The sequence below is a fragment of the Ochlerotatus camptorhynchus genome, unplaced genomic scaffold (assembly GCF_037179485.1).
Source record: "Ochlerotatus camptorhynchus isolate MF236.1 unplaced genomic scaffold, CSIRO-AGI_Acam_v1.1 ptg000055l, whole genome shotgun sequence".
Classification (NCBI taxonomy): domain Eukaryota; kingdom Metazoa; phylum Arthropoda; class Insecta; order Diptera; family Culicidae; genus Ochlerotatus; species Ochlerotatus camptorhynchus.
Genome location: NW_027040545.1, coordinates 2809079 through 2832538, shown reverse-complemented (window position 1 = coordinate 2832538; position 23460 = coordinate 2809079). Strand labels below are relative to the sequence as shown.

Here is a 23460-nt window from a genome sequence, read left to right as displayed (position 1 = left end):
GTTTAATTCGCTGACGAAAAACATGCAGCAAAAGAAAAACATATCAGCTTTCAAGCGTGGCCTACTGCGATCGACTCTGACTCCGATTCCTTTTGCTCAAAAATGCGTTCGACTCCAACTGCTTCTTCTTCTTCTTCTTCTTTGCATTTCAAGTTTATTGCATATCGCATATTAGCTTATCGCGTGCTCTCAACTTAGTGTTCTAGATGCACTTCCACAGTTATTAATTGAGAGCTTTCGATGCCTGTACCATTTTTGCATTAGTATAATTGTGTGGCAAAGTCCAATCGTACTTCTATGCCCAGGGAAGTCGAGAAATTTTCCAACCCGAAAAATTCCTAGACCGGACCGAGAATTGAACCCAGCCACCTCCAGCATGGTCTTGCTTTGTAGCTCTGCCTTTGCCGACTGAACTAGGGGAGGCCCAGACTCCAACTGCACAGCTCTGATATTTACTATGCTTTTTTAGTTGTTTCGCAGGAAATTGAACCAGCTTCCTTGATTTTTGATAAAATCGCGGGAATCGTTTCCCTGTATGTCACTGGTAGGAAACAATTATCATAGCTATGACATTATTTTTATCTAGAAAAATTTAAATTTAAAGCACAGAAGTGGTATTGAAAGTGCTTCAAGTGATAATTATCAAGTTTTGAAGATTTTGGCTATCATGCAAAATTGTCAACAGAACCAATACTGAAATGTCACCATTTCAAACAATATTCAATAACTTTAATTTAATCTTTTCCGCCCAGAGTGTAATGGTATAATACATGTTATAAACCAGTCTGGATTGAAGTAGGCCGCTCTGCAAAATTGACGTGTTTTTGTTTTACTGCGTTGTTTTAGCTCTTCCAAAAATTATTAATAAAATAATTTAAATTTTGACATAGATAAATTTAAATTGAATGCACATAAGGGGTAATAAAAGTGTTTCAAGTGATAATTATCAAATCCCACTAATTTCTAAAGCCCTACAGTAAAAGTATGGACGTCTTTCAAAAGTTGTTCAAATCGTCAAAATGCACCGCTTTGCTTGATTGGAACAGCTTTTTTCAGTTTTGTGGTGACAGTCGTCCATACTTTAACTAGAGAGGTTTACTAGTTTCCCATGTGTTTGTCACAATGATCATTGATATAAGTTGAATGTAGAAAAAAATCCTTCCCGTTCCGTGGTATTTGGGTTTTCACTCAATACTCTTATGAAACTAGATAACCATGCGTCTCCATTGATTCAAAGTGACTGTAACATGGTCATGTCGCATAGGAGTATTGAGCGGATGTGAATAAATATATAAAAATAAACATATGGATGTGGTTACGAAATTAACAAAAATTTCCACAAACACCCGCTTGAGTCATCATCTCATTTTTAGTTCAACAAAAAGTACACCTACACAGTTGTAAAGTAATCCGAAAAAGAACAAATATGACGCCGTATTTGCACCGATTTCTGTTCGGTTTATAGGCTTCTGTGTTAATGTAAGCTACACGGCCACTGAATCTAACTCATATTTGAGTTGCGTTCACTCAAATTCGCAAAAGCGTAGGTCACTCATATACTGAGTAAATGTTTACTAGAATACGAATAAATATCATTAATATATGGGTAAATGTCATTCAAAATTTGAGAGACATTTACTCATATATAAGTAACATTTTACTCACTCTATGCCTAAATTTTTGTGAATTTGAGTGAACACAAATCAACTATGAGTAAGATTAAATGGTCGTGTACAAGGAACAAATAGTTTTAACAACACGGTGATTGTTGGCAAAATGGAGGTCAGAAGTTTAATATGGATGTCCTTACACCTCTTTAAACTTGATCTTTGAGCAACGCCAATAAAAATATCATATTAGGACCAAGCTAAGTTTACTGTCGTGGCATTACCCATCCCCAAGTAACAATTTTGGTTTTATGAAGCTTCTGTAGACCATGATTTAGATTTTTAGCAAGCTCTAAAACCTCTATAAAACTTGCAATGTTACTTGGGTTGTCATCATGTACTTAAATGATGTAAAAGGTTTCAACACAATTGAGCACGCAAATTAAACGAGATTAGTCAAATTGCACACTTTTAGTAATAAAATCTAATCCAGATGGCAGAAAGAAAAAAAAAATCAAGTGTCCAAATGGGTTCAAACAAAGCAACGAAGATCCGAGAAACGAATCCATTTCCATTTTCTTGTCGAGCATCATTGTTGTTTTTTCCCTTCTTGGAAAAATAAAACAAATGCGAAGCCTTAATTGGCCTGTAGCTTTCCCATCCTTATATAAAACCATTCTTTATTATTCCCCTCTCACACCTCCCGTTCCTCATCCCATTCCACCCTCTCCAAATGAAGGTGCTGCAAATGAAAAATACATCCCAAAAATGTAGCGGCCCTCTCCGGTCTTCTAATTCTCCGCTCGGAAACGACCCTTCACATCCGCAACCCACCTCCGTCTCACATACCTTCGAGTGATTTATTTTTAAACGGTGCCAACAACGAATACTCTCTGGGATTTTCTTTTCTAAACATTTTACGATAATATCTGTGATAACCACTACACTTTCAGTTTTATATCGTTGTCGTCGTCCCCTTTCGATTACTGTTTTTTTTTTACCGCCAAAGTTAGCGAGAAGGCGGGGGAAGGACTATAGAAAAAGGAAACTCTACGCAATCTCCTTGTACTTTTGCGCTTTTCCTGAAGCTGTGTCTTTTTTTTTGCTTGGCTGTGTTGTATTTTTACCTAAGCAATTTATGGCCAGTGGATGCCGCGGTAAATAGATCCACTGTGGGTGGTATATTTTGCACCTCGGGATTTTTTTTAAATAATATTTCCAATGTTATCCATTATGTTAAATAAAAAATACATTGCGTCAATAATAGAAAAATAGGCGCGACAAATACCTCATATAAAAAAAGCGATAGCATCGAATCCGAGCGCGTGGAGGTTTTTTAAAATCCCCGTCAGTTGTTTAATAACGGAAGACATGGAAACGGCAGAAGAAGTAAGAAAAAAAAAAACCCTCAGCCTCCTTGGTTGCACATTTTCCACGAGGAGTTTTTGTTTTTCCAGCATGATGAGGGCTGCCTCCACACAGTAGCCGGAGGAGTAAAACGAAAAAGAAGACTGCTCAGTAAGCGATAAAGAGTGGAAGTGGCGCGTCTTCACTCACTCGCAGTCGGTCGCAGTTGGCGATGGCGGGTGTTAAAATTGCGTCTGTGTGTTGGTTAAATTTTTGTTGTTTAGTGGTGAGTGGTTGTGGTGTGAGTTGGTCGGATAAAAAGAAAAACCCAAAAGGGGCGAAGGTGGAATGGGGTTCATGTATATATTTTTATTACGCTTTTTAACGCATCTCGGGAACACAAACTTGGCCATTTCGGGGTATGATTTCTGATACATTTGTCTTTCGCCTTTTCCTCCGACTGTACACTTGCTGGGCTTTGCCGCCTGCTTTGATGGCTTGCGCGGCGAAGGGCGAATAAGGAAAAGATTCTGACTGCCCCATCCCACGCCGCCTACTCGACCCGAATGAACGACGAAAAATAAATAAAAAAGAACGGAAAATGGTCGCCGTGTGGAGTAAGAAAACCAGTAGATTTTTTGGTGTGCGCCTTAGGTAAATAAGAAGACGCTGATGGTGATATATACTGGAGCGCCTTTGTTATATACCGCGTCTTACTTTTTCACTTTCCGAAGGTTTGGAGATTTTAAAAATTTGATGAATTCTCAGTCTTATTATTCAATTTGCCAGCATCTTACGCGTTGCTTGGTCGCTGCTGGCCAGGACATTATCTCCTCGAGGAGCGCACTTGGATTGCCCTCAAAGGAAAAGTTTTTCAATTAAAACGTTCGGAGGTGTTAATGTTCTTGATTATCTTGACATTAATTTTTAAGTGAAGTGCGATTATCCCGATTAGAGTGCGAGTCGACGTCGGACGGACGAGTGGTGATAGTTGGAGCTACCTGCTGATTCGCGTATTCAGCCTAGTGGAGGATATCCTTTTTTTGCGGTAATCTATTAGTGTAGTTTGAACAGGTGTTAAGGCAGAGCATGAGATGATTGGCCGCTCCTGAAACAATGCAGTGAATAGTGGACTATTTTATCATTGAATTTGGTTCTATCAGTGGAGCAGCGTGTGAATTATGTCGCTATGATGGATTTGAATTTGATTTTATTTAAATTAGAGATGATTTAAAACTTAGGGGAACGTTGAGAATGTGATTTGGCACCAGTTAAATAAGGGCAAGAGTCTATCCCGATAGTTTTGTAAAAGTGTGGAATATCTCGCAGGGGGCGGAGGGTTGTTTGATATTTTGAGAGTTCTCACGCTAATGTTTACAGCTTCAAATACCAACCACGAATGACATTAGTGACAATTGTTTTAATGCTAAGAAGTGGAGGTATTTTTGTCAATATTCTATGTACTATGGGTGCTATATCAAATCTAAAACAATATATAAGTAATGATGTGTGTGAACAAATACTTCTCTTCATCCGGTGTTGTGGATTAAGTGATTGAATAAGTAGTAACGCAATGATATCCATTCTAAGTATGTTGCTGAAATTTTAAATAATTGACAGTCTTATTACCTTTCAACCCTGCCAGAGGCAACTGTTAATGAAGAACTGCAGCTTTTGAGTGCGCTCCGCATAGATTTAACGTTAAAAATTCAGATTTGGACCGTTATCTGGTTGAATCCCCAAATCTTTCCTAAACTCACATAGTAAGCTCTAGCCTTCCTGATTCGTGCACCTATGTCACTTTTGGATCCACTGTCTGACACTATCTGGTTGTCTAGATACAGTCCTATGACGGCCTCTCAAAACCATTACATAATAAAATGTTGCAATAGTTGTCATTTTAAAACCATCATGAAATAAGGTGAAATTTATCAATCTTTTCGGAGTAGTGTATAAGTATATAAGTAGTGTATTACATAAACATTCCCTCTAAAAGCAGTTTTAACAGAATAGGAAAGTGCACGTACGTTTCCTCCAATATTAGATCAATCCGTCTAATACTTAAGAAAACATGAAGTTAGATCGAGATTGGACACTTGCCTATTTCAACAACAACAATTAAATTTGCTTGTATTAGTCCCAGATTGAGAGAAAATTCTGGTTGTGTTATTAATATTTTAGGGTCAAAAGATGATAACATTTGGTTTTAGTTAACAAAGCTAGTAAGCAGTTTCATATACAGCACAGTTAAAAAAAATCCGTTTGGCTGAATTGGATTTTTTTGAAACATGGAATGGTTTGGAATGGATAATTTAAATATCGGTTGTGCTCCACCCTGCTTAATCAATTTTAAATCAGGTTCTGATAATTATCCTGAAATTTGAGCAGGGCCTAAGAGGTTTATATGGAATTACTGTGGGACAATTGCTCTCCTCGAACTAGCATTTCACCACAATGACTAACGGATAAACGTACTACCTGTACTGAAAGGGAATTCACATCCCATGAAAATCACATTTTTATTGATCGTCAGGATAAGTAGTTATTAATTAATTAGGAAGATAATAACCTTCTGACATGCTAAATCAAGTGCTTAGCAGTCAACATTTGTATATTTGGGGTGAAAGCCCTCTAAAATTCAAGATTTTCTGCTCAGTAGACAAAAACGGTCGCTTTAAGGCCACCAAACCCCTCATATGACAGTACAGCACTAATCATCCAATTCATGCTATAATCATTCAAACCCGATGACAACAATGACGGCAACTATCACATAAAACACGACGAGTAAGCGTAAAAAGCATGAGCATTGATGCTGTACAATTCGCAGCCGCTACCCCGAGGCTAACCAGATCCAGCAAAATCCGCACAAAGAACCAAATTTTTCTTAGGATTTTTACACCTGGGAATTGGAAAAAAATAATAAAAATTAAGTGAAAACCAGCTCCACAATGTTCACGATTTAATGGATTAGAATAAAATTTCATTATAAGGACGGAAATTTGAATCTGCTATTGACACAAATTTAATTCCACTTTACCGTACCACCGCACAGTAACTAAGCACAGCTTGTAAACAACTGCCCTAAAAAATGGGATTCTCTTTGGTAGCCCATTTGTTAAAAAGGAATTCATTGCAGAAGAAACCTCTTGGAGTTAATTTTACAATTATGTTTGTTTTATTATTATTATTATTATTATTATTATTATTATTGACATTTTACATGCAAGCATGCATTCATGCCATATTTATTTATTAATTGTGATAATTCATTTTCAAGTCACTTATCTTGACATCTTGTTGACGGGTCTGCTTCATTTTCTCCTTTACTGAATCATCTGCGTTTCGTCTTCGCCTTCTTGCATCTTCTTCACTTCTTCTGATATTTTGTTGCTCTGTGATCTAATTTCTTTCTTCTCTCCATACTGTTTATTTTCTTAATTTCTTCATAATCTTCATTCTTCATCATTCTTTATTTCCATTGCCTTGTTTTCCGCTCCTACGTTTGCATGCTTTCTCCAATTTTCCATCGGTGCCACCTTCTTCATTTAGCAATTTTCCACTTTATCATCATGATCTTCTTCTTCTTCTTCTTTCGCATCGTTTTCCGTTTCGCCATCATCTGATGTTTTGCTTCATAAAAAAAAACTTCTTCTTCTTCATCATCATCATCTTCATCATAATCATCATCATCATCATCATCATCATCATCATCATCATCTTCTTCTTATTCTTATTCTTCTTATGTACAATTCACGTTGTTTCTCCTTATTATTTCCATCCGCTATCCGCTTTGTGTTAACTTCACCTTCTTTACATGACAGTATCAATTTTCTTCAGCTTAGTTCACCTTCTTTGATCTTCATCCTGTTGCATGGTTTCCTTCATCATATTCTTCCTTCTTTCCTTGCTCCGTAAACTGCTTAACCTTTTTGCCTCTACACCGGGTTTCGACTGCTTCTTCTTCTTTTCTCTACATCCTTAAAATTTTTCGGTTCAGTCCAGTTTGCCGTAGAAAATTCAGCAAATTTGTGGTTTGCTCTTCAGAGTTTCCTAGCGCATCTCGTGAGCTTTTTGTGTCAATGTCGTTCTCTTGTCGTTGACTCTCGTAGGTTTTACACTGCAGAATCACGTGTCGCACATCTAAAGCCGTTCCACAACAACTGGACGGGGCTTCCTTCTTCAATAATAACGTATGGGTTAGCCGCGTGTGACCAATTCTTAGTCGTGTTAGCACACGCTGGTCGACAGTGCTTTCCCGTTCCGTTCACTTGTGCGTGTCGTCTTTGACTTCTCTTAGTTTGGAGTCTCTGGACATGAACCATTGGTCGCTCCATCGTTGTCGAATGTTTTGCGTCACCATTCTCAGCGCATCACCGCCTGGGATTGGTACATGTGTTCTCGCCATGTTTGCTAACCGATCAGCTTTGTTGTTTCCGTGGATTCCGGCGTGTCTAGGTATCCAGTAGAAACGAACGGATCTGTTTCGTGCTATTTGCTCCACTTCCTGAATCCACGGGTGCTTAGATGTTCAAAAAAAAAAATAAATATGTTTGTGATAGGGGAAACGCTCCTATAGTTGCGGTACGTTAGAAGCGTTAGGTTCCTATAGTTGTGCATGAAGACTCAATACACAACTATAGGAACCTAGCGCTTCTAACGTACCGCAACTATAGGAGCGTTTACCCTATATAATTTTTAATTTTCTATTGAATTCTCATAGGATATTCCTTAGAATTCCATAAACTGTTCAGAACTACCTTGGAACACTCTTTTGAAATTCGCTTGAAATTCTCTTCAGCATTTGAAGAACTTCTGAACTCAGCTTTTCCTAAGTATTGTTCCAAATTCCTTTGGAATTCTCCTTAGAATTCCCCTCAGGACATTTGCTCAGACATTTCTGAAAATTCTCTCCCACCTTGAAATTTCCCTCACAATTTCAATGCGAGATTATTCTTTAATGCCTCGAACCAGTTAACGCCCAAGTCGTTTTTGACCTCTGGACAATGCGTGACTTTTCCAGGAGTAACCCAAGGATTATTCTCACATTATTTGAAAACAAGATGTTAAGCTTTATTTTAGTGATATTGAAAACATAATTTACGTTACCACTTTCTGTTAAGACATGATGAAAAAATGCAGATTTTTCAGTTCATTCTCAATATTTTTAATCATCCTTGATTGGAATTTTTCTTGGGATTCCTTAAAAAATCTGCTCATAATTGCATTGGAATAATGTTTAGGATTGTCTTAGGTTTGTTTTCCTTTATTGAGATTTTATTTAATATTTTTTTGTCAGCTGCTTATGGTAGAAAAATTCTCCATGAAATTGTGTGCTTACTTTTACGTATACTAATTTTCTACTTCTAGTACTGCGAAGGAAAAGGACAGACAAGAGGGAGTTGTTTTCCAATTCTCAAAGTTCTCTAGAAAATTCTTTAACCAGACTCTTGAGAAAATTAAAATTCTAAAATCGTTTAAACTATTCTAAAACCCAGAATCTTCAATTATGATTCAAATTGATCCAAAGTTCAATCCCTTGAATATTTGTATAAGTACCATCGACGGGAAAATTGCTCCATGGCTGTATTCAATCTTAGTCTTAGGATCCTGAAAACTTCAAAAGTTCCTGAAGCTTGAAGGTTTAGTCTGCAATAATATTTTTTTTCTATTTCCGCGATCTTGGCTCCTGACCAAAGCACCCCAATAACCATCAAAAAACTTCTTGTTAATTGGCAAATCAAAGTTAGCACTCGTGGAGAATAGAAGAACTATGAAAGTGATGATGGTTTCAAAATTTTCCACTGGGAGGTATACGAGTGCAATGTTAAAATGCTTTTATTTTGCAAATGGATCATTTTATTTAAATCTGGTTGCTGCTACAGTTGTAGAAAAACTGAAATCTATGTATACACTTAAAAATCTTAAAAGAAATTATTATTTTTATATTATATGTCTATTGAGTAGTCCTCCAGTTTTCTACTAACGTAGCACTAACCAGATTTAAATAAAATGCTCCATTTTCAAAATAAAAGCATTTTAAGATTGCACTCGTATACCTCTCCGTGGAAAATTTTAAAACCATCATCACTTTCATAGGTTGTGCATTGAATTCTAACTCTGGCTAGTCAATACACACTTATCCAGTCAGTTATTTTTACCGAGTTTTTGAATTGCGGAACTGTTCGGTAAAATTTTAAAAATCTGTGAAAAATTCAAAGATGCGAAAATGTGTTACGAAAATTTACAGACTTACTTCTGTTAACCCCGTTTAATGATAAAAAATAAAATTTGTCGATTTTATCGAACATTTATGAATAACGGTCATTTGAATTTTAACCGAGTTTTTCAATAATTCAAAAACCCAGTAAAAAAATACTGACTCCTGTAAAAAAATCTAAGTGTGTACGTTCCTAAACTTTCTATTCGCCAAATATTTCTCTAATCGGTGTCACCCTTTGAAAAATCTGTCCAATGATTTTATAATGGAACAAAAGCAAAACAAATATGACAACAACATAATCTACAACTACAAATCTCCCTGTTGGTGTTTAATCTGAAATTGTAACTTAGTACCTAAACCTGTATGATTGCAGGAATGCGATAATAATTCCTCAAACTCCAGACTTTCATCTTCCTTGCCCACCGTCGCGTATTTTTTAAACAACACCAGAAAAATATTTAAACAACTTCTTCTTAAACAACACTCAGCCGACGCTGCCGGAGCGATAAAATGTAAAATTGCGCCACCGCTGCCGTCGTCTTTACCTACATCACACACATCATCACTCCTTGCTTCCGAAAACGGTGCGACAAGGATCGAGCGAGCGGGCGGGAAAGCTCGGCTCCTTAAAACATAAATTAGAAACTTTATGCCATTTTTCCTTTCACGTGAAATGGACCGCATCAAGCAAACTTTATCACGAACTGCAGCAGCCAGCACAGCTCACAGCTCAGTTACTTTCCGGTTCTACAACCGACCGCCGACGACGTATGATTATTTATCAAAACACAACACTTCAGTCATATCATGTATGTTGGTACATAAAAGCGCAAAATGCATCCTGGCTAGTCTAGCCCCAGCGAGTGCCACGCGACAGTCGACCCGGGTGTCTTTCATTCATGTGGGAGCCAAGCCGAGCCATGCATTAGCATAGGTATATAGGAGTAGTCGTCGTTGTCGTCGTCATCGTCTCCACTGCTCCTGCCTATTGTATGTATGTACAGTATAGATCCTACATATTTTATGTGCTTCGGAGGTGGTAGGCAGGTAGGTGGGTACATACACGCGTGCCACTTTTGCATCGCCAGCCAGCAGCACACGGGGCCACGGGTTGCTTGTTTATGTTATTAACTTGAAATTAGACACACACGGGGTCGCTGCGCTGTCGTCTCCCGTTTGTCGGCACATTGCATAGGATCGGGATATACAGATGTATGACAGTGTGTGTCTGTGTGAAAGGATAATATTAGTAAGAAGCCGACAGGATTTTCGGGAATGAGGTTGTGGTTGTGTCATGTGGACGAATGAAAGCGGATGCAACTTGAATGCAAGTTTGTACGATGCGGTGCCTGTTTTGAATCTCAGGAGCCTCTGCGTTTCCATGGATAACAGATCCAACTGATAACAACACATGGGTATTTGATGATTTGTTTTGTTTTTAAATTTCAGGAAACCGGTGTAAATCAATGTGCTTATATGGACATTGACGCAATATACTTTCAACTCTTGCTTCTGCTGAAACAAGGTAAGGTAAGTATCACCAATGATTGGCAATTTATAATTTCGTCTATGGTATGGTTGTTCATTCCGATGTAACTACTGGTAAAGCTATCAACATATATGGGGAAGGATGGAATGCATACATTGTCTTATACATTCGAGTTGAGTTTTGTGGTTCCAGCTTAATCTTTTAATAACACTAAAATGAATGATCCATTGTAAATGAAAAGATTTTTGTTTTATAAGATAAGGCCGAAACAAGTGATAAATTTTGCTTTTGTCACCCTCTCCCCCCTTTAAAATTTATGCAAAACCTAGGGGTGCAATTTATAAAAAATATGGCTAATTTGTGTTTTTATGGTGTCCATTGGATCTCTTTCAAAAGTTGTATCACATTGATCCCTTGGTCATGATCAGTAAAAAAAAAATATTAGTAGGTATTTGAATAATCAACAATCTCTTACAATTTCAAAATGAATTTTAATTTGTTGCAATGCAATTAATTTGATTTGTTTCATTTTCCTAAACCCTTCATCATACTCATCAATGCGATTATCGGGTTGTGATGATTGCAGTATGATATAATAAGGGTAAATGGCTTTATAAGAGCAAGCTCGTTGCGATTCGATCCTGCACGCTCGAAACAAAAATCCCGGTCTATTCGCTCCTGGTAGTTTTTGATCAAATTGACGTTGAAATTTCGCAAAAAAGTTCCTTGTCTGGCAAGCAATCTGCAGTTGTGGGCTGAAAAGCTAATCTTTCGTTAATTCTGGGACCATGAACCTGCAAATTTACCAAGAGGAGTCTGCCTATTATGGCCGGACTTGGCAAGCTGCCACTACCTAAATTCCACCAAATAGTGGTATAGCGAAAATGGCGTCACAGTGGTTCCCAAGGCGATGAATCCGGAACTAAGGCCAATTGAGCAATACTGGTCAATTGTGAAGCACATACTAAAGAAAAGCATGGAACTGCAATTGACCTGAAGGATTTCAAGCGTTAAACAAGTGGGAACAGGGCTCGTGCAAAAGATGATGGGCCGTGTACGAAGAAAAGCTCTAACAATGGGCTCTGGTAAGAAGGAAGCCTGGAACAATGGTCTTACAATAATAGGCCTTAATTACATCAACAAGCGGTTGGGGTTGAACATTCAGGTCAATTTGCCTCAGCATACCCTCTCCTTCCCTGCAGGATAACCGCCACGGTGGTTAGTGCGTTGCTTGTGTCCCTTCTAGTCCGGAGAGGTTCTAGGTCGATAAGTTGACAACGGCTTTCGTAACTGGGTAATCGAAACGGATCATTCCAAGGCAATTTACGTTGAACAGATTCGATTTTTTCGGCACCGTTGTTAAAGTTTAGGTTCCAAAACACTGAACAATACTTAAGCGTCGATCTAACAAGCGAACAATACAGAGATTTTAGACAGTAGATGTCGGTGAAGGTTTTACCTATCCTGAAAATGAACACTAAAGTTCTAGACACCTTATCGACAACATATGCAATGTGTTGTTTGAATCATAGATGCGAAACCAAGATCACAACCAAATCTTTCACCTGATTCATGCGTTCGATTGTCGCGCCAAGCAGGTCATAGCTAAATATTATCGGTTGTTGTTTTCGTGAAAACGTAATAACGGAGCATTTGGTTGAGTTCACTACCATTATGTTTAAACTGCACCAACGTTGAAGAAAGTTATAGTCAGTAATCGAGCGGATTCGTAGGAAGCGGATTTTGAGTTCATCTGCATATGATAACCGAGGAGCTTTGATGACCAGATGCACGTCGTTGAAGTACAGTAGAACAATCAACGGTCCCAGGTGACTTCCCCGAAGTATACCTGATGTGGCGAAGAAACTAACTGATCTACAATCTCCCATGGCAATCATTAGTTGGCGACCAGTATGATACGATCGAAACCAACTTAAAAGATTACCGAGCCTGCCGAGTTTAGCTATTATTAACATTAGAGAAGTATAGAGTACTTTGAGGGAACTAACTTCAGATAACTTCAAAGCAGTTACATTAATTTCAAGAAGTTGCAGGAACTTGCCAGAAGTTCCGAGAAGATAGTTTCAGAGATGTTTCCAAAACTGGAAAATTGCATGATCTTCAGAAAAGTTCCATACACTTCAGGATGATTGCCGGGACATTAGGCAAGTTTCAAAAACCTTAGGGAAGACCAGAGAAGTTCTGCGATTTTGAAGAAAGAAGAGAAGGAAAGTCTATCCTTTCAGGGTAGTTTAAAGATCTTGAAGAGTTTGTTCCTATAGATTTCAATTAAATGTCTAGATCTAAAGTGACAAGCTTGGAACTGCGTAAATTATTTGGATTTTCAGGAAAATTTACCTTTGAGAAGCCCTGATAATTTCAGAGAAGTTCAAAGAGCACTAAAGAAATTAAGAAACTTCACAGAAGTTCAGAAAATTCCAATAAATTTACGGGAAGTACCGAGAAGTTCCGAGAATTCCAGAAAAATGACAAAAACTTTAGAATAGATTCATGAATTTTAGGAAAATCGCAGTAACTTATGAGAAGTTTCGAGAACATCTAGAAAAATTTAAACTTCAGGAAAATCCAAAGAAATTAAAAAAAAATGGTTTTAAAGGAAATTCTGTTAATACACCTTAAAAGAAGATCATCTATTAAACTCAGGGGTATTGCGGGAAAATTGAAAAAAAAATCTGTGAAACTCAGGAAAGTCCAGGGAATTTCTATAAGTTCAGAGAACTTCCGGAAGGTCCAGAGAACTTCATGGAAGTTGAAATAATTTCAGGAAAATCCAGAGAGTCGATGGAAAATCTCAAAAGCTTAAAACTCTTTACAGAAGTTAAGTGAAGTTCGGAGAAGTTCCAAGAATGTTTTATGAAAATTACATCAATGAACATATGGAAGATTTTGGGAACTCTTGGGAAGTTCTGAAAAGTTTTGGAAAATTCTATCCTGAGTAAATTATTTGGATTTACACACTAACCATTAAATTATTAGGATTAATATATTGTCAGGAATATTAATCTTAGAGAAGTCCTGATAATTTCCGGGAAGTTCGAAGAACTCCAAATAAGTTAAGAAAAGTTCAGAAAATAATAGGGAACTTCACAGAAGTTCAGAGAACTTCACAGAAGCCCAGAGAACTTTAAAGAAGGTCCGAGAATTCCAGTAAAATTATGGGAACTACAGAGAAGATACGAGAATTCCAGAAAAATGACAGGAACTTCAGATAATATTAATTAAGATTATGGAAATCGTGGCATCTTTATGAGGTGAAAAAATCTAGAAAATCTTTAAACTTCAGGAAAATCCAAAGAAGTTAAAAAATTTGAGATTTTAAGGGAAATTCTGTTTGTACACCTCAGGGAAGATCAAAGATCTTCAAGACAGTTCTAGTTACCTCAGGAGCATTGAGGTAAAATTTATAAAATCTGTGGAATTCAAGAAACTCCAGGGAATTTCTAGAATCTCTGGGAAGTCTAGAGAACTTCAGGGAAGTTGGAAAAATTACAGAGACATCCTGAGAGCAGCGAATAGTCGATGGAAAATCCCAAAAGCTTAAAAATCTTTACAGAAGTTACGTGAAGCTTGGGGAAGTTCCAAGAATGTTTTAAGAAAATTATATCACTGAACATCTGGAAGATGTTAGAAAATCGAGACAAGTTCGGACGATTTTAGGAAAATTCTTCCCCTCGTAAGCTGTAGCCCCTATTAAATTATAAATATAATATTTATTATATATTATAGAGAAGTCCTGATAATTTCTGGTAAGTTCGAATTACTTCAAAGAAATTAAGAAAACTTTAGGAAATATTAAGGAATTTCACAGACGTCCAGAGAACTTCAAAGAAGTTCCAAGAATTCCAGTAAAACTACGGGAACTACAGATAAGTTTCGAGAATTCCAGTAAAATTACGGGAACTTCAGAAAAGATTAATGAGAACATCTAGTGAATTTTTTGAACTTCAAAAAAATCCAAATAAGTTCTATAAACTTTCTAAAGCCTCTGAACATCGGTCTACGTAGTTAATGCGTTAACTAGCTGAGATTCAGCAAAGCATTTTCCGAAACGTCACTTTTGCTAAGATCTAAGCGAAATCGGTTCCCGATAGTTCGATTTAGTAAATCTCATGCTCCTACATCGCCCACCCTAGCGGCAAAGATTGCATGCAAGAGATTTACCATTTATGCCGGTTGCATCCGCTTTTCATGTTACACCATCGTTCCACTGCAACCAGAGCCACCATCGGCCGTAGAAGCAACCATATGGCTTATGTCTGTCCGATCTGTCAGAAACAAAGATTTTTTCTCCTGATGCACTGCGAGGAATAGTTGTTTGTATTTATAATAGAAGTGCTAGGCATAAAACTGCTAAATTTGCACCGCGATTTAAGTAAGTTTAGTGCTTTGATGAAACATCGTTTGTGCAGTAATAATGAATGTCGCTTCAACTCGAGGTCCACCCGTTAAGCCTCATAAAACAAAGCCTACTATCTGTTGGAAGCTCATCACTTTCTTCTTGATTCTCTTCGGTTGTTTTCTTTTCATCCAGAACATTTACATTTGTTGATAGAAAGAAAACAACGCGTGAGATGGTTGTTTTCTTTTCTCTGCCATAGTGAAAAAAAAAAAGAGTAGTACGATCGGAATGTTATTTTTAGTCCTCTACAATTCGTGAGATGGAATAACTAATTGTGCATTTCTGTCTTTTAATTTTCCTTTCTGCCACTCCAGTTGAAGAAAATCAGTTGATCTTAGCGTTCTACTAACTAACATTTGACCAATGTTCTGAAAAGGTATAACGAAAGGGATGATGCCGAATTTCTATGACAGCTCGCGCCCCACCATGGTTCCCACCAATTCGGCAATTATGGGAGCCTCTGTGAGTATAGTTCTCAAACGTTTCAATTATTATTAAGCGCTAATGAAGAGTTATATGTTTTAGACAAATGGTGGGGAGCAAATTCCAAAAAAGCACCAAATTGTAAGTATTGATTGATCCAGTTTAAATATGCATGTGTACTTAGGAAATGTTTTTCTTATTTTTTTTTCTTCAATTTAGCAAATCCCTTTCGATTTGGAAGCAACGCTGCAAGCAGTTGATGTGAGTATTGGTAAAGTTTTCAAATTTGATTGAAAAGTCTGTAAAATGTTCTTTTTAATATTTTAGAACGAAGTTTTAGAAGGCGAGGAAGGGAGCTGTCCCATTTGCAATAAAACATTTAGTCGTAAAACATCACTTCTCAACCACATACGCAATCATACCGCGGAGAAGAAGTACATTTGCGAGTACTGTCAGAAAGGTTCGCCAATTGTTCAAGCTTTTTTCTAAACTACTGTTATTCTAAAATTTAATATTTCTACATCAGGATTCTCACAGCAAGCAAACCTTCGAAACCACGTTCGTATTCACACAAATGAGCGCCCCTATGTCTGCATTGATTGCGGTAATGTTGTTGTAAATATCATCCTTCAGAAAATTCACATCACTCGCAAGTATTCTTCTTACAGGCAAAGCGTTTACTCAAATCACAAATCTAAATAACCACAGACGATTGCACACCGGTGAACGGCCATATGTTTGCATCGAAGCAAACTGCGGTCGCTCGTTCGCTCAAGTAAGCCAACTGTCATAGAATTGAACGGTGACTTTTTGACTACTAGATTATAAACCACGTTTCCACTTCTTCATTCCTCATTTCAGGTGACCAACTTAAACAACCACATGAAAACGCACCACAAAACCCAACAGTACGTATGCAATCAGTGTCCGAGACGATTCTATCAAGCCACTCAGTTGAACCTCCACCTAATCTCGGAGCACAGCACTGCAAAGACCTTTTTCTGTCCCCAGTGTCCCGACAAGCGTTTCAAGTCTCAGTCACTCTTTCAGCACCATTTGAAAATACACGGCCCGAACTTTGGCTTCCCCTGCCCAAAGTGCGACGAGAGGTAATGGCCAAACCATTTACATTGCGTTCATCTTGTTTTTAATTGGCGAAATATTTTGTTTTTGGTTTTTTTGAAATTTAACACCATTTACGAAATTGTTTAAGTCTAACACCGGATAACTATCGACACATATGATTCCAGGTTTATCCAAGAACCTCATCTCATACTGCACATGACACATCAGCACGGTGATTACGCGTGCAGCATGTGCTCGATGACATTCAACGATGAAGTTTTGCTGAAAAAGCATGTCCAAAGGCATCTGGATGGAAGGTAAGCGCTTTCCTCCCTCCATGTATGCCTACTTTGTTTTATTTATTCCTTTCTTGAAACGCTGACCGAGATGGCTAGAGAATCGTTTTATAATGAAGATATTCTCAAACGCAGTAACCTTATTAGCTCAACTTTTTCTCCAGTTGGTAACTTAGGTTCTAATCACTCCTTTAACCTTATTCAGGTATCTGACCTGTCCCGTGCTCGGTTGCAGCGAGGGATTCACCATGAAAAATCACCTCACCAAGCACATGCAGATGCGTCATCCGGCTATTGATCTCAAGAAGGGACCCATCACTGCGGGAGCAGTGGCACGATCCCCGAAACATTGCTGCCATTACTTCAACTGCAACGAATCGTTTGACAGTTCCGAGGGGCTTAGCAATCATCTCAGGACAACGCATGGTTTACCGATTCCAATGCAGGAGGATAAGAAACAGTTACAGCATGTTGTTGCCAATGGTGGTGGTGGTGGTGATGGTCAAATATCATCACCGTTGCATCCGCCGCCGCATTTGCTGGGAGCAAGCTTTCAATCGTACCAACAGCAGATCATTGAAGCCCAGCAGCAGCATCATGCTGCCGGAATCGAGAAGCAAAAGACTTACACGGTAAGTGCATTGTTGTCACAGTAAATTTGCTCTATTAAGAATTGATCTCTATTATGATCTGCAATGCGTTTCCGTTTTCTAGAGTCATTTTATAGGTTTATTAGTGTGACCACTTATACTAATACATTATGATCTTTTGTAATGGTTTATATAAAACTATGAGTTATCTTTATTAGAAATTTTCCGAAAAGTATAAAGGGATTTCTGTTCTAGTGGATCTAACAGGTGGAGTTCTCCCTGTCCACTACTGAGACACCCTCCTTACGTTCGGCATAAGCGCTTTTGTATCACGGCAAAGAAAACACTCGAATACCTCGCATACACCACATATTGTCAGAGGTGGGCACAGCTTACCGAATCTTTAGCTTCGATAACAAATAATCGGCTAACTGAAAGCTTCGATAAACACTGCAGGATAAATTGATCATGATTTTATCGGAAGCACCGCTAACCGTTAATTTGTATTATTCCAACTTAATGTTTGAAGTATTATTGTACACAATGTAGGTATTATATCCATGAAAGATCCTCCGTTTTATTGACTTCAATTTCTTGAACAAAAACATCCGTTCATGTTTAAATGTGTGTGTATTTTTGATAATAATGATAACATGTAATTACTGTAGATTTACATAATTTCCCTGGGCATCGATAATACACGCTTAAATTTTTTCGCCGAGATTCCAACAGCGGAGTAGTTCTGCAATTTATTTTGCTGAGATTCAGTAAAACAATTGCCGAGACTCAGCTAACAAATAAAATTTTGCTGAGATATCAGCTAACAAACAGATATTTTGCAGAGATATCAGCAAAAGTAAATGCCGAGGTAATCGGCTGTTGGAGATTTTACCGAGCTAGATTAAGTGTGTATTATTGTATTTACCAAATTTGTATTTGGAACAGAAGATGAAGCCCTTGGATGCTACGTTCTAGGGTTAACATCCGGGCTTGCCAAAATGGGCGAACTGATGAGCCGTTCCTTTATTACACAAAAGGATTCTTCCGCCTCAACATTCCAAAGCAGGATTTTGCTCTTGGATTTTAGCAGATCCGATAATGAAGCCGTTAGTCTACTGAAATCATTAATGAAACGGCGGTAATAGTTTGCCATTCCTAGGAACCTACGCAATTTCGTCAGAGTATTCGGTCTCTCGTACTCCACGGCAGCACGGACCTTCTCTGGATTGGCTCGTAATCCGTCAGTAGAGACGAGGTATCCTAGGAATGGCAGCTCATTAGCTCCGATCGGCCACTTTACGAAGTAGCCTTAGGTGTTCTACAAACGACTCGCTAACTAGGACGATATCGTCCAGATAAACAAATACAAACGGTTCCAATTCACCATGGCCTAATACCTGGTCCATTAGTCGAGCCAGTGTGGCTGGACTGTTCACCAGGCCGAACGGCAACCTGGTGAATTGGAACATGCCTTTGCCATGTATACTAAACGCTGTATATCGTCGAGATGGTTTGTCTAGAGGAATGCTTAAGTACCTAGCTTTAGGCAACTGGCTAAGAATTCGCCCGGGGTGAGGCAAAGGATAGGCGGCCCTGACAGTTCGTTCATTAATTTTCTTTTTGTTTTGAAAATTATCCTTGTTTTGACTTGTGTGTGTGTGTGTGTGTTTATTCAATCTAACCCCCACTGGCCGGCAGTGGTATTATGGAAGAAATTTACTTACAACAATCCTTGATGTAGGTAAAAATTTGAAACAAGTTTAGTCCGGAAGTTAGAAAGCGATCCCCATTTCAGAATGCGTGGTAATTCACGTCCATTCCGAGGTTACTTTCACACACAATAAGCCCTGCATGTAAACACTACCGTTATCATATGAATAATGGAAATATGCATTGATGAGCACGAGCACGCACGCATGAGCACGATTGACCGCCCACGGTTGCTACTCTGTTATTGCCAGACCAGCTGTAATTACACAGAGAACCAATAGACGATGATTGGGACTAGCAATCATCCTCAATGTGTAAAAACTGGTGATCTCAAACTAGGCAATACCAGCGCCGGCCGCGTCCGAACATAGGTCAAGAAAGGAAGGGGTAGGAATGTGTTGACGTGACACTCGCTTTGATGTTAGCCGAGAACACCTCTGCACTTCCACGAGGAATCACTGAGATATTGGGTAATAGGGTTGGGTTTGCAGCAGGTTTCGTTTTGGTAAACGATAAGCTGAATTGATGTCGTAACAATCATATAACGCGAAGGAGCTTGGGATTGAAGCCACGGTCTTCTGCTCAGTAAGCAAAAACGTTTGCCACTAGGCAGACGAGCTCCTTTTTAATCATCGAGTTGCTGTTATTACCATGTAGTCATGTTAACAAATAAAACGATTGACGAATCTTGAATGTGGATGGGCTTGAGATTAGACTCATGATGTTCTGCTCAGTAAGCAAAACCGGTTGTGCTAAGGCCACCGAGCCCCTCATATCACATTATAGCGTTACACAAGTTTTTATGACTATTCAGACCCGGCACCGACGACAACAAAAAGTTTTACGAAATACACGATAAACATGTGATCTAACCATACATTTTTAATATGAAAGGATCTGGGACCGCGTTTTTCTGCTCAGTAAGCAAGCCACTGCAACCGACGATCTTTGAAATCCTTAAACTAAAAGCTATGAAAGAGGCCTTCATTAAGATCCATTTTCACACGACGTTAAATGTTTCGATTTTCTCTTCACGCATGGTTCAGGTAATCATAACAAGCTATGACCGACGTGACGATTGTTTAAGACCTGGTTGAACAAGCTATTCAAATGAAATTACGTTATCGAATTTTACTTGGTATGTAATGAACAACAGAAATACGCGATAATTCATATTTTCAGCGGTTGGTGGTTAATTTAAAATATACTAACGGTACTGCCTACGACTACGATGGCGATTACGACAGCGACTACGACGGCGCCTACGACAACGACAACAGCGAATTTGTAACTTACCATTTGTCTATGATAAACACCTTTGCCCGGCACCTCCACTGGTCTTTCATGTCCGCCATCTGTCACTGTTTGCAAAATATCTAATAGTAATTACTTTCCAATACCAATACTTCCTGTATTGCCATGGTCATGTGGGAGGAGAGTCGCATCTAATGCTTTCCCCAGGAATAGTTCACGGCCACCAGCTACTGCCCGTCCGGTCTTGGGCGTATCCAGCGAGGCATCCTTCAGATTACTTACAATCTCCGACACTCAATACAAATCGCAGGCACACTTGCGCTAGTTATTGTTATTGTTATTGTTATTGCTCAGTTCACACCCTGGCTGGCTGCTGCCTACCGATCTGCACTTAAGCCAGGCATGAACCTACGGAAATTTAGACGTGGCCTATGCTAGACCGTATAGCATAACGACTTTCCTTTCACTAGCAGGCTTTTTGGTCCCACTAGCGTCCGATTAAGGGATAGTAAGAGATTAAAAGAATAAAGAAGAAGATTTTGTTGTTTTGCTGAAAAAAAAACATACACACACACGCCGGCTTGTTGTGCAACATCAGGTTTGTTCGCTTTCATTCCGTTCCAAGGGGCAACGTCCATCGTCGTCGTACTCAAATACCTGGAAACCTCCAGAGGTGCACAGGGCCAACGTGAAAGACTTCCATTCTGGGCAGCTGCTTGACCTAAGCCCAGGTCAAATTCCTATCGGCTTGCTTAGTTTCCTTGTTGACGCTCCGCCGCCTTAGTATTTGCCTTTGCTGCGATGTTCTCCTCTCTGTGTTTTCGTTACCAATGCAGTTATTTTGACACGTTTGTTGCATTTCCGTATGTCTCAATATTATTCTTGCTGAACCACCGTCAAACCCACCATCCAGAGGCAGCGAACCACCTTAACATCTGAAATTATACAAAAACAAATTAAACATTAGCACCAAACCACCCCCCCCCCCTTTTCCCCGATTGCAACAGGATCATTTCGTGCCCCATGACAACTTGATCCAGTTGCTTCCAGGTTCATTGTTTTGGCGCCAGCCGGGAGAGACTTGGTCCTGTACCAAATGCTTTCCTTGTCTCCATTCCGCTCAGCTACTCGCAATTGATTGTGATATTATTGGGCGGAATATCACAATGTGAGACAATTCAATGCAGACGTCTTCCAAATTTGGCCGATCGTCAGGTAATCAGTGGGTTACCACCGGGCACCTCTTAGCAAGCACTATGCTACGAAGCGGACCGGAAGTTTCAATGAACAACCTCCCCCAAGGAATAATGGAAATATGCATTTATGATTGATTTATTATCAAATGGATCTCACCAAATTCTGCTTCCGAAATTAGCGCCGGTTTGTTCACTCGCGGTAATCGAACATATTTTCCGCGTTGTTTTTACAACCGAACACAACATTTCGAATCACATGTAAAGTTTTTCATTTGCTCCGAATTTTAGGCTAACACCTCATTGGCATGCATCCTCCGGAAGGCAAGCACCAAGAAAAGAAGAAAAAAACACCCAGTAAAACTCTTCTTGGGAGGAAAAGCACCAAAAACAAGCGAAATGAAAAACCGACCAACGCGACACCACAGCAACACAGCTACTCGAAACAAATTCTTGTCGGAGAGTTGTCACGTTAATAACAATATCACTTAAAAGCTTCTTAAAACGTGATGGATAATAATTTACACTTATCCACACGCGAAAACTAATATTTTATTGACTTGGTACAATTAAGAAAAAATGCGTGAAACAGATGAAATCAGCACCAGCAAAAACAAAACCAACCGTTCGCGGGCAGAGCCTACTGTGTTTTTGATAGAAACGTCTATTCAAGTTAGAGTGCAAGTAACGAATGAAGTTTTATACCAACGCTTACTATGTTCTAACATCCCCCCTTAAGCGCGGGATCCTGAATTCCTAACATTTTTCTATCTTCAAGCTTTATGTTCACTAGTGCTTTCGTGAACATATCTGCTGCCTGAAGGTTAGATGGGACATAATTCAATGTAATAGCATTACAATCATACTGATCTTGTACATAATGATGCCTGATGTCTATATGCTTGCTGCTGGAAGAGTAGCCGACATCCTTCTCCGCCAGACTTATTGCGCTCTTGTTATCGCAGTTGATCGGAACGGAAATGTCGATACCGTGAAGCTCTTGCAGGAATCCCCTCTACCATGCCGCATCTTGGGTGACAGAAGAGAATGCCATATATTCAGCCTCAGTGGTGGAAAGTGCTACGGTGGACTGCCTCTTCGAGCTCCAAGAAAGAGCACCTCCACTTTGCAGGAACACGTAGCCGGTAATGGAAAGCTGAGTTTCGACGTCGTTCGCCCAATCCGCAAAGCATATTCTTGGAAGTTCTGCTCGCAGTTAGCCCTATACACCAGCTTGTAGTCCTTTGTACCTTTCAGGTACCGTAGAATTCGTTTGGCTGCCGTCCAGGTTCATCCACTGAAGACACTCACCACGTGGCTGATATCTGGCCGAGTGCACTGCGCCACAAAGTTCCTTGAACGAAGTGCTTCCCATCTTCTCTTTTTCTTCCAGAGATTCGGGTTGCATCACTTTCGTCAACATTTGGTTAACGTCCAGGGATTGTACGGAGTTGGATCCCTCCATTCGGAAATACCGCAGAAATTTGTCAATGTAATGCTCCTGGTCTATGGCTACCATGCCATCGGACCGGTTGACCCGTAGTCCCAATATGTGCTTGACGTCCCCCAGGTTCTTCATTTGGAACTCTGAACACACACGGCGAATGAGAACGACCCAAATTTGAGTTTTGGTTCACTCATAATCGCCAACAGTGCAGGAACTCAGCGATGAGTAAAATTTGTCTCATGGTTTCCTGTGGAAAACCTAAAAAATCTGCCGGAAAATGAGGAAATTGACGAAAATTAGTAGTAGTAGTAGGAATAGACTGAGTGAAGTAGTACCAATAGACTGAGTGAATTCAATTTTTACTTTGCTCAAATTCGGGAATTTTTCCCTGGAAAA

The 23460-nt window shown here is 39.1% G+C and overlaps 1 protein-coding gene across 4 annotated transcripts in view; it reads left to right on the top strand.

Moving 5' to 3' along the window:
* The window catches only part of LOC135717400 (gastrula zinc finger protein XlCGF26.1), a 38928-nt gene that overhangs the window by 9664 nt on the left and 5804 nt on the right, over nucleotides 1-23460 (top strand). For 2 of the 4 annotated variants that reach the window (XM_065239475.1, XM_065239477.1), the window contains exons 2-11: nucleotides 10627-10702; nucleotides 15463-15548; nucleotides 15612-15650; nucleotides 15729-15770; nucleotides 15837-15969; nucleotides 16036-16113; nucleotides 16178-16284; nucleotides 16371-16618; nucleotides 16760-16891; nucleotides 17076-17502. In XM_065239475.1, coding sequence (XP_065095547.1) covers nucleotides 10627-10702; nucleotides 15463-15548; nucleotides 15612-15650; nucleotides 15729-15770; nucleotides 15837-15969; nucleotides 16036-16113; nucleotides 16178-16284; nucleotides 16371-16618; nucleotides 16760-16891; nucleotides 17076-17502 — 1368 coding nt within the window. Of the gene's footprint in view, nucleotides 1-10626; nucleotides 10703-14960; nucleotides 15060-15400; nucleotides 15549-15611; nucleotides 15651-15728; nucleotides 15771-15836; nucleotides 15970-16035; nucleotides 16114-16177; nucleotides 16285-16370; nucleotides 16619-16759; nucleotides 16892-17075; nucleotides 17503-23460 lie in introns of those variants that run through there. The other 2 variants (XM_065239476.1, XM_065239478.1) reach the window with 2 other exon arrangements.